The 14,946-nt window shown below is 37.5% G+C and overlaps 1 protein-coding gene across 1 annotated transcript in view; it reads left to right on the top strand.

The window, feature by feature from the left end:
- Positions 1–14,946, top strand: part of gna12a (guanine nucleotide binding protein (G protein) alpha 12a) — a 78,744-nt gene that overhangs the window by 19,607 nt on the left and 44,191 nt on the right. Inside the window, exon 2 of the mRNA XM_007247801.4 lies at positions 3,225–3,440. Coding sequence (XP_007247863.2) covers positions 3,225–3,440 — 216 coding nt within the window. The remainder of the gene's footprint in view (positions 1–3,224; positions 3,441–14,946) is intronic.

The following is a 14,946-nucleotide window of genomic DNA, read 5'->3' on the forward strand; positions in this document are numbered from 1 at the left end:
AATACAACTATGGTTATACAAGCATGTGTATGACAATCACAGGGCATTTCACAAGATGATATTATCGCCATATGTTTCCCAGGACAACAGTGATATCAATATACTGTAATTCTGTGATATTCATTTTATCTCAAGACAATTCTCTATGATACTCTACAGCATCTGTTACTAAGCAAGCTATGCATTTATTAGTGTTTAAGTTTCACAGAATTTTACAACCAATATTCCAATATAACCCTATAAATTTGATTAAAGGTCACCAGATGGAGTAATGAAGATTTATAAAGTCAAATTGGGGGGCTAGTCTTAGGGGGTTTAGAACGCAGATGTTTCAAAAAAATATTGACGTATCACGTATCGGCAATCAGAGGCGTGCAGACATAGACATCAGGTCATCAACTCTGCCCTTTATCAACCAAAGTGCCCTTTTGAAACTTAGTTATTTTTATTTATTTTTTTTTAAATATTATTATTATTAAGATTTTACTGAGGCCGGTTTGAAATGATCTTTTGAAAACCTGAGCGATTAAAGACGAGTGAAAACAGAATGCCCTGAAATCAGCTCGCACACACCCGACCTCTCTCTTCCTCTGTCACGTGACTCCACGCGGTCGCACACAAGGCACACTAGATGCGCTGCAGCAGCAGTTCAGTTCAGCGAGTCTTCAGCACAGCACGCACAGCAACAGCACGGCTTCTTCTCCCCAGTGTTCCACCAGCCAGGTAACAAACACATCAAGTAAAATCCTACCGTTTGTCCTCTAAGCCCAACGTGAAATCATTTTGTTGTGCAGTAAAATGTCTCATACAGCACCAAACTACTATGTATTTTATCAGTTGGTGGTGTGACATTTTTCCATTGAAAACTCACGTTTAGAGAATGTTACAAATAAAAGTCAAATTTCATTCAACATATGCGTGTAATTTTTTTATTATGAAGTGTTACACGTGCGCTAAAAAGTGCCCTTTTTCCCCCCCTGAGCACTTGCCCCCCAAAATGTCTGTGCACGCCACTGTCGACAATGTGTTGCAAATGAAATATCAATATTTATCAATATTTTGTGCCAACACTAATAACCACCTACTGCGCTGTCTAATGTGGGCTGTAATGCCTTCTACAGTAAAAACTGGATACTTGACTTCAGTACTCAATACTCAGTTTTAAGAGACTCAGACCCTTTTGTGGAGACAATAGATTGGGACATTTATATAATTTTGTAATCAATCACATTTAAATATGTTCAGTTGGTTTCTTAATCGTATTTATTTTACGGTAATTAATTTATTAACTGATTCATTTTGGTTTAGAATTTTCACAGTTGCAGCATATCACATCTTACATATCACTTTCACTGGTGATAACTAAATCTTTAAAGGGTTAAAACGCATTCCTCCGGTTCCTCAGACATCAGCTCTACCAGACTTAGTGCTCTAAGCTCTAATTACTATCACATATGGCGAGCAGGGCACAACTCATCTATTCTGCTACACAAAAATGTAGCCAAATAAAAGAAGAAATCAAGACATCCTTGTGGGATTTCAGTACCAGGATGTTGTTTTAGTTCAGAACGCGAGATAAAGTGTCGGTTTTACAGCAGGTGAGAAGTTTGTGAAGCATTATAGGAGGTGCTTCAGCTTTAATTAAGAGCAGTGGATGGCCTAATGTTCCGTTTGGAGAAGGCCTCCTGGTGTTTCTGGAGCTGCAGACTCTACAGCGCTCTGTTTTTTAACGGGGAGACTCTTCAGAGCTGCTTGTGCGTCGTGTTGTGTTTGGAAGGAATTGAGGGAGCTCATCTATGCCTTTTTTAGATTTAGTGAATTCACTTTCCTCCAGAGAGTTCTCGAAAAGCTCTTTTTTCTGGATCAGTGCAGAGCTTTTTCTGCTTCGGTTTGTCAAAAACATGGCATTTTTAACCCTTAGAAACCTACGGACAGATTTCACACCCAAAATAGGTGGGCAGGCATTAGCTTTCTGAATGAATGAATGAATAAATGAATTAATGAATTAATGAATAAAGTTCAACTTATATTGCGCCTTTCTAGAAACCCAAGGATGCTTTACAATCACATTTTCACACACAACTTTTTATATTCAGCACCCATACACACACTGTTGAGAAGCGGCAGCCAATAGCGTACAGCTTACTCTCAACCAGAAACAACCGTCCACTTGGAGGTCTCCATCATTTTACACACACAGTTCAATACAATACACATATGCATACATATACAAATCAATTTAGAGTATTCCCATTTTCTGGGAAAATTAGAATATCCTATTAACATATCCGATTTTCTTGTTTTTGGACTGTGGGAGGAAACATTTGAGTATTTTGGTTTGTTTAACACTTTTAAGTTACTACATGATCCCTTATTTGTTTTTTCATAGTGTGGATGCCTTCGTGTATTCATTTACAACGTAGAAAAATAAAACCATTGAATGAGAAGATGGGTCCATTTACACTGCCGAACAGATAAAACAGAAATGGGCCATTTTTATCTGCTGAGTGAATGTATTTGGTGATTTCAGTCTTCATTTACGATATTTCTATTGTATCTACATGTTTATTTGATTGATTGTTTCCATTTAATTTGACTGATAAACCTGTCGCCTGTTAATGAGTGGCTGAACTAATCTATCTATCAGGCCTTCTTTGGTTAGTCTCACATTGCAGCTGCCTTCAATCACAGCTCCATCTGCTCAACCAGCAATTTCTACTTTTATGGTGCATCAAAACAACAGAAGGCTTATTGCCTCAAACAGTTTCTGCGCTGTGTTGCAATCTGTTGGACTGGCAGCGCGTATTATACCGGCATTATGGAGCATTATGGAGCTTTATAGAGCGCCTTTTTATGTAAGCACACCTCATAAACAGATTAATGCATTATCCATAAACATCATCATCCACATTGTTGACTAATCACTGCAGCCTTTGATTGATGGATTGAGATTATTGCTCTTTTGATTGGATTTTATTATGTTTAATTTGATTATTTTAAGTGTTTAACAGATTTTTCAAACTTAGTGACATCATTTAAGTTTCTAAAAGTTCCTGCTCTCCAGCTCTCCTCTATATTTGCAGAGTCATGGAAAACTAGGCTAATTACCCGTCCCGTTTTTACAGCAGAAGCCCGGAGCTGCTGTGTAAAAGATGCGTGTTGAGGCAAACGGACATGACTTCTCGATGACTAATGCATTTACTGCGCTTCCTCGTCTGTTGCAGGGCATGCGGGTGTTGGTGGATGCCCGGGACAAGCTGGGGGTCTCCTGGCAGAACTCGGAGAACGAGAAGCACGGTATGTTCGTGATGTCCTTCGAAAACAAGCCGGGCAAATCGGTGGAGGTGTGCACCTTCCAGCTGTACGTTCCCGCCCTGCAGGCGCTGTGGGGCGACTCGGGCATTCAGGAGGCGTACGGACGCAGGAGCGAGTTCCAGCTGGTGAGTGGATGAGCTTGGTCTGATGGACCACCATGTAGGACCGGGTCAGAGGTGGCAAATCCAGGTCCAGAAAACTTTTGGAGTGGATAACACTTAGTGATATTAATATAACAATGATGTGCACTGTATAGATCAGGGGTATTTAATTAGAATTCAGTTTGGTCCAGTTAGAGGACATTTCGTCAGGCCATGGTCCGGACCGTCGCCATTTTTAACTTGTGTGATGATTCAGTGTTATATCCCATATACTAAAGAAGCCTAGTAGTTCTGTCAGTGTTTTATGTCACCAACGACTGAAAGACAAAACAAATTACAAATACTATTCAGTAGGGGTGGGCAATATTATATCGTATACAATATATCGTGACACAGAAATATCATGCTATTAAAAATCCATATCGTGATAATAGGGCTGTTCTGTCTTAAAAGTAGTCTATTATTTACTGTGAAGCTTTAGGTGTATTTATTGTATAATTGTTTTAGTTGCAGTTTATATGCATGCACTAAATATTCTGCAATATTATTTGCTGCATTATATTATTTTATGCTATATTATTTATTTTGCTACATTATGATTATTCTGTTATACTATCATACTATATTCCTGAAATGAATGAATTATTTTAGTTTTCCTATATTGCCAAATATATCGTTATCGCAAAAATACCCTGAAATATCGTGATATTATTTTAGAGCCCACCCCTACTATTCATTATATTTCAACAATATTTATTGTTTTAAATAGGCCTGTCACAATAATTACATTATCGACTTTTCATAAAATAAGTGGAAAAACCCTCAATAATTTATTTTCGGGTCTATTCATGTGAATCTGTATGTAAAATGTGTTTCAAAATGCTATACTTCTATTTGAGTTTATTTAGATTAAATTAAATTAGATTATTATATAATATATTAGATTATTTTTATTATTATTAATTATTATTATTATTATTAATCTAATATTATTATTATTATATTAGATTAGATTATTGTCTGTCATGGTAATTACATGAATGACAAATCACACAATATATGGATAAATGTTTGCTGATCTTATGCTGAATATCAGCTTTGTTTAAAAATAGCAGTTTTATTGTATTTAATATTATTACTGTTATGTATGTTTTATAAATTTAGTATTTCATTTTCTTTTTCTGGTGGGCACCATCTGAATCAGCCTTTCTCGCTTTATTCTCCGACTGCTGTTTCTCACTGTGTACTTCTCCTGTGTGGCTCCGCCCTCCCGCATCTGCACAGATCTGATTGGCAGAGGAGAGCATTTGGTGGTCTTACAGCACATGTGATTGGTTTACTGTGAGTTTACTGTGGCGCAAAGCACGTAAAGTTATACCGTAAAGACTAGAAAAGTTCTGGCTCTTTAAATAAACTCTGACAGAATTGAATCCTTTTGGGTCTGCATTGGACAACGTCTGGGTTTGGGTCCGGACCCGGGCCGCGGTCCACCTATTAGTGACCTCTGGTATAGATGATAATAGCATATAAATTAAGGCTGGGTTTAAAACATCGTTTTTTTATTTGAATTGATCATCATTTGAATTATTTAATTCATATAAACCCATGATTGACAAAAGTGTAAGAGTATGTGTGTTTTCACTGCATGGATGAGTGAAAGACAGAGAAGAGATTCCATCTGTGTCCAACACAAATATAGTGAATATACAGTAGTTAAATGGGTATATAGCCCACAGTATTGAGTTGTAGATCTTAGGAACTGTGATCCTTGGAATGATGGTGCTTCATCCAATACTTTTGAGATGAGTTGGGAGGTTCTGACCTAATTATTACACTTTTGTCAGTGAATGCAATCAAATCCTCACAGCAATGCTCTGTACAGTAGAGACAGTTATTTCAACAAAAGCAGGATCAACTCTTTGTACTCATTCTTGAATGTATTACATGCCATCCATGTGTTGAGACAGTGTAATATGTGTGTTTCAACTAAAAATATTAATATTTCAGGAATTATAATATATATATATTGTATACATTAAGTAATTGTAATTAGGTAATATTGTATGCAGAAATTAAGTAAAGTTTACTAAAAGACAGAATTGACTGAAGTTCAGTTCACTTATTTACTCCATGTAACATTTAAGTCTTGAAACCGAGCTGAAGTTACTTAACTTTATCTGAAATTAAATTTACTAAGAAAAAGCAAATGCAGAAAGTTGCGAAACTTTTTTAAAGTTAATTTTACTCATCATTTTTTTCAGTGCAACACTTTTTGCCCATATAATGAAATTGTGCACATGACATATTTAATACTTCTATACATTTATCTGCATCCAAATGAGTTACTTGGTCAATTGTATTGAAAACAAGCTTCAATTTTCATCTTTTCATTGCTGTAGTTTGTTGGATGAACTTTTAATATGGAAGAGTCTATATTAAAAATCCACAGCATGCAGGAAGTAGCCTGATTTATTCATGTGATCCATAGCTCAGTGCACTCACAGCGGTTTGACTTTGATGAATTCAGGACCTTCTCAATCTTTAAGTACTCTGTCTTGGTGCTGGAGGAGCGGCAGTGGCGTACACGTTCCTGCCACAGCACCTCTAGATCATCCTGAATTATTCAGAACTGAAAAACTGGGTCAGTAGAGCAGAGTGGTGGGCATTGAGGACACTCCCGAGATAGGATAGGACCATTTCCCCTGAACCTACAGGCAAACTTCAGTCATTGTGATCATTTGAAGGAGTTAAATCCAACAGTTGCTCATTTATATTAGAGATGTATTGGTGTAAAGGAGTTTGAAATAGTGAATGAAGCCATGCCCCCTGTTTCAGCGCATTTACACCAAAAGAAATCTGGTTCTTGAACCAGTTTCGTTTAGATTTAGTGGAATCATCAAAACGTCACATCATACGTCATCAATAGAGGTTGTTGAACAGTGGCAGTAAACATGGTTCATGCTGAAGAACCTAGCTTTCTTTGATTCCCACTGCAAATGAACATTCCTGGTTCCTGAAACTACTTTTGTAAGTGTAAACACAGCAAACTGGTTTAAAATTAGGTTTGCGAACCAGACCGTTTCACGTTGATGAAAAAAAGGACTATTTGTATTTGTCTGGCTTTGTGTGCTTGTGTGTCACTTGTGTGCTTGAGTCCCACTCTGTAGAAACGTAGGCCCTCCCAAGAGACAAGACCATAATTGCCCACACTGCACCGTGCAATGTAGTAAAGTGCAAGATGAAACATACGGAAATTAAACCTACTGTACAAATATTCCTCCACCAAAGAAACCAATATTTTATACATCAATTCATATAACGAAATGCTGATCGTATTCATTTAGAATTTAGCAATATATTTGGAACAGGAAACCAATATTGTTACCAGGGAGAGCACCCATGATCCACAGGATTGGAGAGGGTTAGCCACTGTGCTAACAGCCAGGCTTGACAGTGTTAGAGCTCTGTTATAGCTAAAAGAAACTGCAGCAGGGCTTGGCAGGGTTAAAACAAGCTACGTGGGACGAGCTGCTAGCTGATAGCGCCCTGGGTTACTGGAACACTCAGGGTTCCTCAGTCTGGTGCTATTGGATGACTTCGGTTAGCAGCTAATGCTGTTGCACCCAGCCTTAGTGCTGGAGAAACTTCATTGAAAACTCACCCTTAGACAAATTATTGGAACTCTAAGCTTACTGTGAATAAACTTGACGACACCCTTGCTCACTTTGATGTAGACAAATAATCTGGTGCGCTTTATAATCTGGTGCACCTCATGTATAAAACAGACCAGAAAATAGATGTTAATTGATAGTGAACCTTATAATCCAAAAAATATGGTAGCCATGATGCCAACAGCCTACCTGAGCAGTGTTGGGGTAGTTTAGTTGCAATGCTAAGAGTAGGGTTAGAGCAACAATCCTCTGCAAGGTTGGAGCTGGTTAGCTTTAATGCTAACAGATAGTTTTGCAAGAGAAAGTCTGATATGTTGATACTAAAGTCCATTGGTGAAATCTACTGGTGAAATAAAGCATTGTGCCCTGTTTAAAGTGGTTTAAAGGACCCCAATCTTCTGTATGTTGTTCTTGTCCTGTTTGCCGCACAGTAGAAGAGATATGAAGCAACCCTCTCCGTCAGCGTGGCACAGAGAGCGTGCAGATGACCCAAGGATGACCCAGACTTCGGCCTTTTGCATATCAAAGCCTTCCAGTGGAGGCACAGAGCTGGCAGAACTGCTGAGCCTGGCTTTGATGGCACGACACAGGACAGACTGATGTCTGTTTGTGGAGAGAGTTATACAACAAGCTCATTCTCAATATGTTCCTCATCACCATCATCTTCTTCACCATCACCACCATCACCACCACCATCACTCACACAGACCCTCAGCACACAAATCAGACAGGACAGCCCTCGCTGCTCCAGAACATTTTCATCAGATAAGACAATTTGTGTTTAATCTGCCTTGGACAGAATTGAATTAGGCTCTGGCGTTAGCTGATGAGGCTCTTGCTTCTCAGACACGTCGACGGGGCCCTTCTCCGAGTGACTGCTGTATCATTTAATTTGCAGCCTGTATAGAAGAGTATGAAAATTTGATTTACTAGCCCATTAAGGCCACATTAGCTTTTTGTCAAACTTTAAATCAAGCCTGAAAAGAGAAGGGTGTAGGACTTTATAAACTATCATTCTGGAATTAATAAAACTGCCAGGAGATTTATTGGTAGTCAGGTTTGTGTTCATTTCTTACTACGCCCCAGAATAAAATATATTAAAACAGGCTTTTGCTTTCTTTTGCTTTTCTATTTTATGTGTATGTGTGTGTGTGTGTGTGTGTGTGTGTCTTTGTAGAATTGGTAGCATATTTGCATTTACATCTCCCACATAAAACTTTTATTTTACCAAAGAGCAATCTTTATTGAGTCTGTTTAGAATAATAATAATAATAAAACTAGTAATATACATTAGTATACAGTATGTTATCCTTTAACCCTTGTGTGGTGTTCATGTTTTTGTTACTTGTTTACTTTGTTACTTGTATTTAATTCAGCAAAATTAAGCAATTTTACATTAAAATTCTTTACACATGCTTGCTTCACCTAAATTGCAAGCAATATAAACAGCTTGCATGGTTAATATTTGCCCTTTACCTTTCTTATGTTACATTTCTTTCAAAAAGTGCTACTCTTTTTTTTTATTAGTTTTTTAATAAAATGTAAAAGAAAATGAATTAAACTCAAGATATGAGTAGAAAATTTGCTTAGTTTCAAATTTACAAATGAAACAACGTTTATTAGCCCTTGGCCAAGCATACTGTATGTAATATAAATGTGTAGGGGGGGGGGGGGGGGTGTACAGTGTGTGTTTATCGAAAATGTGTTTTGATATATGTTTTTCACAAAAAATGAACCAATGCCAATGAGTTTGAGTTAGAAAAAATATTTTTTTTGTATCATTTGATGAAAAATGAAAACGAGTCTCACAGACCCGAACACCACACAAGGGTTAAACAAAGTGTATTTAGTAGGGCTGTCAACGTTAAAGCATTAATGCATGCAATTAATTTGGAATCAGTAATTCTTTGAGTTATTATTACCAAGTTTGACCCCAACTTCCACCGTAATCTGCTCTGCCCCCACCCAATATGCAGATTTTATTTTTTTCTATTGGTTCGTTTGTGGTGAGAACGTAATCTGGTCTTGATCTGATGCAGCTATCGAATATACTTATTTTTAATTAAGCTAAACTGCTAATTCGGTGCAGTTTAATTTGATACATTAGCCAGATAATACACTGCTCTGAACAAACACCGCTGTCTCTGCTGCTCCATGCTGTTTACATGTGCAGTATGTGCTGCGTTCACTGCTCACATCTGCACTGCACGTCCCACTGAAAACGCATTCAGATTATTCAGATCAAATTTTTTAATCGATTGACACCACTTTTATTTACTAAAGGATTCTTCACCCAAACATTATTGACTGTCCCACCTCCTGATTCTTATATTCAACCTTAACCTCAAATTTAAGTCTAATATTCATTAGCTAATATTAATTTATTTGTGCTAGCTCCAGAAGCCAATATTAAATCAGATGCACAGAGTAACTATTTTCTGTAGAATCTAATGTGCTAATTCTATTCTTTTGTTTTTATAAATTGTTGAGGATAAATGGTATATTAATTATTGGTCTAATCTTTTATTGTGATATGGAGTGAATGTGCAAATTTAATAAAACAAATTCTGTTTTTAGACGTGCCGTGTGGAATCTAGAGGAGGCATGCAGGTGTTGACACAAAATAGCGTGAAATCTTCACTTTGTTAACTTTCAATATACTCGCAGTTCTGCAAAGGGCTGTGTGTGTGTGTGTGTGTGTACAATGGTCAAGTCATTGTTGTTTACAAAATAGACAAATAATAAATAAAACAGATTTTTTTTTGTAACTGTTATATTTATATTGAATAAAACCTTTATTCTGTTGCAATAATATATTCTTAACATTTAAATATTGTTTAATGTATATTTATGCACAGAATATTATCTGATTAAATATAACACACAGTATATTGCCAAAAGTATCCACTTTTGTGTGCATTGCAGTTGGTGATGTGAGGCATGACTAGGGGCTATATAGATGACTTAGGAACACCTGAGTTCAGTGATTTTGATTGGTGATACTTTTGGCAATTTCAATTCCTGTTTTGGTTTAAATGGTTTAAACAGTTTAACCCTTGTGTGGTGTTCGGGTCTGTGGGACCCGTTTTCATTTTTCATCAAATGATACTAAAAAAATATTTTTTCTAACTCAAACTCATTGGCATTGGCTCATTTTTTGTGAAAAACATATATCAAAACACATTTTCGATAAACACACACTGTACACCCCCCCCCCCCCCCGCCCCCCACACACACATTTATATTACATACAGTATGTTTGGCCAAGGGCTAATAAACATTGCTTCATTTGTAAATTTGAAACTAAACAAATGTTCTACTCATATCTTGAGTTTAAATCATTTTCTTTTACATTTTATTAAAAAACTAATAAAAAAAAGAGTAGCACTTTTTGAAAGAAATGTAACATAAGAAAGGTAAAGGGCAAATATTAACCATGTAAGCTGTTTATATTGCTTGCAATTTAGGTGAAGCAAGCATGTGTAAAGCATTTTAATGTAAAATTGCTTAATTTTGCTGAATTAAATACAAGTAACAAAGTAAACGAGTAACAAAAATATGAACACCACACAAGGGTTAATAATAGCATAGTTGACTAATGAGTCAAATCTTTCCATACTGGAAATGTACCCACATTTTTATAATGGGTTATATACTGTATAAATGTGTGTGTGGGTGTGTTAATGTGTGTATGTATACAATGGTCAGCACCTCCCTGTAAGAGTTATTATTATGTACATAATGTGAATTACTAATACGCGTATGACGTCTTTGGCATTGAGCTGAGCTCCAGAGCCTCTGAAAGACGTGCTGTGCAGCTGCGAGGGGGCGGGGCCGAGGCGGATGGGTCCAGCTCTTTTGTCTCCTCGGCTGTGTGAGGGAATTCTTGTTATTGGAGCGGTCCGGGGCACAGTGAGTGGGAGGACGCTACAGCGGTCAGTCAGCCTGTTGGGCTGCGGGGTCCACATCCCTTTCATGGGACAGAGCCAAGGCCTTCAGTTTTGTTCTGCTGTTTCCTGCTCCTCTGTTTCTGAACAGACTTCAGCTTGTGCTGGACACTAGGGGCCTGACGGATGTATTGGTTGTCTGATAATATCGGCTGATTATTAAAGCTCCACAGATTTATTAGTATTGATAAAACAGCGCAAATTATAAGCAAAGCCTGATCTATGTGATTGATTATGTTGATAATTTGAAAATGTCAGTTTGTGTACAAGAACATTCTGTTTTCCCACCTCACTAATGGTGGTTTTACCAATAATCAATTTTGAGTTGTGTAAAACCACAAAGATAAGACAGAAACTGGAGAAACTGTTTTAATACATTACATTACTTTTGGCAGACGCTTTTGTCCAATAAGGATGTACATAGAGTAATAAAAGTTCAAGGTAAAAAAAAACATTTTTAGACAGGGCCTAAAGGGGTCAAAGGAAAATAGTAGGATAGAGGAAGAAAGTACACAGCAAATTCTGTTTTTTGTTTTTTTTTAATAAACTCCCTAAGAGTCAAGTGTAAATTCGTGACCATCGAATGCACTCTATAACAGAGTAACTCTTTTCTGGGAGTTGGCCTTTTAGCTCGGTTCAGGAGTTAAATCTGAACTGTTGTAGGAGTTAAAATATTTATTCCATCTAGAGTAAAATACAGCTCTCAGCTGGAGTTCATTTTACCATAAACTCCTTCACAGTGTTAACAATTAATGCAAAAAAAAATGTGTTGTTAAACTAATATTATTAAAAACATTGTAATATATTAAAACACTGCAGTTTTCAGTGCATTGCCTGCAATGTGTCACAATTAACAGTACAGAAGATGGTAACTTGCTCCTATAGCCAACAAAATGTTAGCTAGGCAAACAACCATTATATAAAATACGATGAAACACCCCATGGAAGGGAGCCATGGTGTGGGGAAGAAGGAAATGAGGTTAGAAGTAGTTAGATTAGTTAGTTAGAGGTGTTAGGAGAGTAAGTGCTCTTTGAAGAGCTCTGTCTTCAGGAGTTTATTAAAGATAGTGAGAGACACTCCTGATCTTGTAGTGGAAGGTTCAGTCGTGTGTTCCACCACTGGGGAACTCTGTATGAGAACTGTCTGGATTGCTTTTTGTGAATGTTTGTTTAGCCTAAGCCTGGTGATCACTTTCTTGGGCATTTGGTAGCGGGATGGGGATATATACAGGGGTTGGACAATGAAACTGAAACACCTGTCATTTTAGTGTGGGAGGTTTCGTGCCTAAATTGGAGCAGCCTGGTGGCCAATCTTCATTAATTGCACATTGCACCAGTAAGAGCAGAGTGTGAAGGTTCAATTAGCAGGATAAGAGCACAGTTTTGCTCAAAATGTTGCAATACTGCAATGCACACAACATTAGGGGTGACATACCAGAGTTCAAAAGAGGACTAATTGTTGGTGCACGTCTTGCTGGAGCATCTGTGACCAAGACAGCAAGTCTTTGTGATGTATCAAGAGCCACGGTATCCAGGGTAATTTCAGCATACCACCAAGAAGGATCAACCACATCCAACAGGATTAACTGTGGACACTGTAAGAGGAAGCTGTCTGAAAGGGATGTTCGGGTGCTAACCTGGATTGTATCTAAAAAACATAAAACCACGGCTGATCAAATCACGGCAGAATTCAATGTGCACCTCAACTCCTGTTTCCTCCAGAACTGTCCGTCACCACAATAAATTATTGTGGTCTAAAACCAGGTGTTTCAGTTTCATTGTCCAACACCTGTATATTAACGTGTTTTACAGCTCTGTTTCTGTAAAAAGTGTTGGAAGTCATGGTTTCTTACTTTTATGTACTGGCAAAATGACTTTAAAAATGCAGTTCTTCACCCTTATGTTCTCCAGCAAACAGTATTTAAACCAAGCCTGCCTGCTGGGAGAAGCTGCTGATGCTCTAAATGAGGAAAGGCAGCTCCTCTCCTGCTCTTCATGAGGGACCTGGCCTTGCCTCTTGTGTCTCCCTTGCTTCTGGGCCCTGAGAGGATTTCTCCACGCTAAAGGAGGGTCCATGGCAGACTCTGAACTCAGCTGTAGAGTATCAGCCAATCCCCATTAGAAAAGCACTGGCACGGGCTATGAGAACACGAGAACTGCCTTTCTGCAGAGACATAACCCAGCCTGAGCTGTGATGCCATTATATAAAGATTTACTATACTGATAAGGCATGCTTATAAGACTGGGCTTTGATTTTAAATGCATAAAATACGCTTGTATGTAACTATTCAGTTACGTTTTGCATCTACAAAATGAATATGTCGTATTTTTGTGCCCAAATAAATTTGCGTTTAGCTTTATTTTACTTTCTCGTAGAAACAGTCATATTCATTTGTATTCAAACTCCCACACACATGGTATAATTTGGCATGGACACGCCCACAACTACTTTCATTGGCCACATGCTTATTAATTTACATGCCTTATATTTGGGCAGTGCAACTTACATCTTCCTCATTGATTTGCAAACTTGGAATGTCTGTCCTCCATTGTTCACAATCAGTGTATAGTCTTTCCTCTGGCTATTTATATTTGGTTACTTGCAAGTTGTATTAAATTATAGGTCTTGCTTGGGCTTTAGTGTTGTAGGCTGTAAGAACAAGTTACTTACTTTGCTGCTGAGAGTGTCTTTCTGTTGGTTGAATGCTACAGTGCCCATTCATACACTACTATAGGATTATGGCATCATCATTTGTGAAGGATGTTAGATATGTGTAAAATGTTAGATGTGTAAAGACTATGGTATAATATCAAAAACCACAAGTTAACAACACCCCATATACAAGCTTTTTTTTAACTCTTTTAAGTTACTACATGATTCCTTATGTGTTCAATCATAGTTTAGATGACCTTAGAATTAATTTACAATGTAGACAATTTTAGTGTGTACTAACATTTGATTGGTACTAATATGTTGAGAAAGACTATTTTATATAACTTAAGTAATTCAATCAGTTTTGGTGAACAATTTGACATAAGTCCATGTGTTAAAAGACAGCTAAAAATATATATCTTAGGGGGGTGCTTGCAGGATTTGTCGGAATATAATTTAAGATTGCTATAGTTTTCACACTACAAGGAGCATTTAAAATCCTTACATTTTTCCAACAAATCGACAGTCCGGTCAGATTGTAGGAGCAGTAAAGCCATTCTGCTGAAGTAAAGGTTTATAATGGAGTTTCAGTAAAGTTTTTCCAGGCTGCAGCAGTATTTGCATTAGCTGCTAACCGCAGCACTAGGCCTTTCACCGTTCAGAGGTAAATATATTGGACTGTAGCTGCGTGTTTATCATGTTAAAACAAGCTACATGGGACGAACCCCTAGCTGATAGTGCCCTGGCTTACTGGAACACTCAGGGTTTCTCAGTGTAGAGCTATCGGGTGTCATTTACTAGCGCTAAGCGCTCTAATGGTGCCTAGCGCTGCTGCTAACCACGCTGTGGAAAGTATTGGAAATCTAAGCTTACTGTAAATAAACAGAAGCACTTTACTCACCCAGATAAAATATTTTCAGGAGAGAAATCTGTGTAGATTAACATTCAGTGCTTGTTTCACTTTTAAAGATTTTTTTTTGAAGAATTAAAGTTTTGTTTACCAGTGGCGAGATCTGCTGATTTAGAAGGGAAACATGGCGACACCCCTGTTCCTTACTATTGTTGTTTAAAGTGTGGCTTATAATCCGGCGTGCCTTATGTTTAAAAATAGAACAGAAAATAGGTGTTCATTGATAGCGCGCCTTATAATACTTTAAAGGATTTTAGTCTGCGCCTTATAGTCTGTAAATTACGGTAATCTATTTGGGTTGTAATTAAAGCTGCCTGGCTCCTCTTGGCACAGTTTGTTCAGATTTAAT

Source organism: Astyanax mexicanus, chromosome 3 (assembly GCF_023375975.1).
Source record: "Astyanax mexicanus isolate ESR-SI-001 chromosome 3, AstMex3_surface, whole genome shotgun sequence".
NCBI classification, from domain to species: domain Eukaryota; kingdom Metazoa; phylum Chordata; class Actinopteri; order Characiformes; family Acestrorhamphidae; genus Astyanax; species Astyanax mexicanus.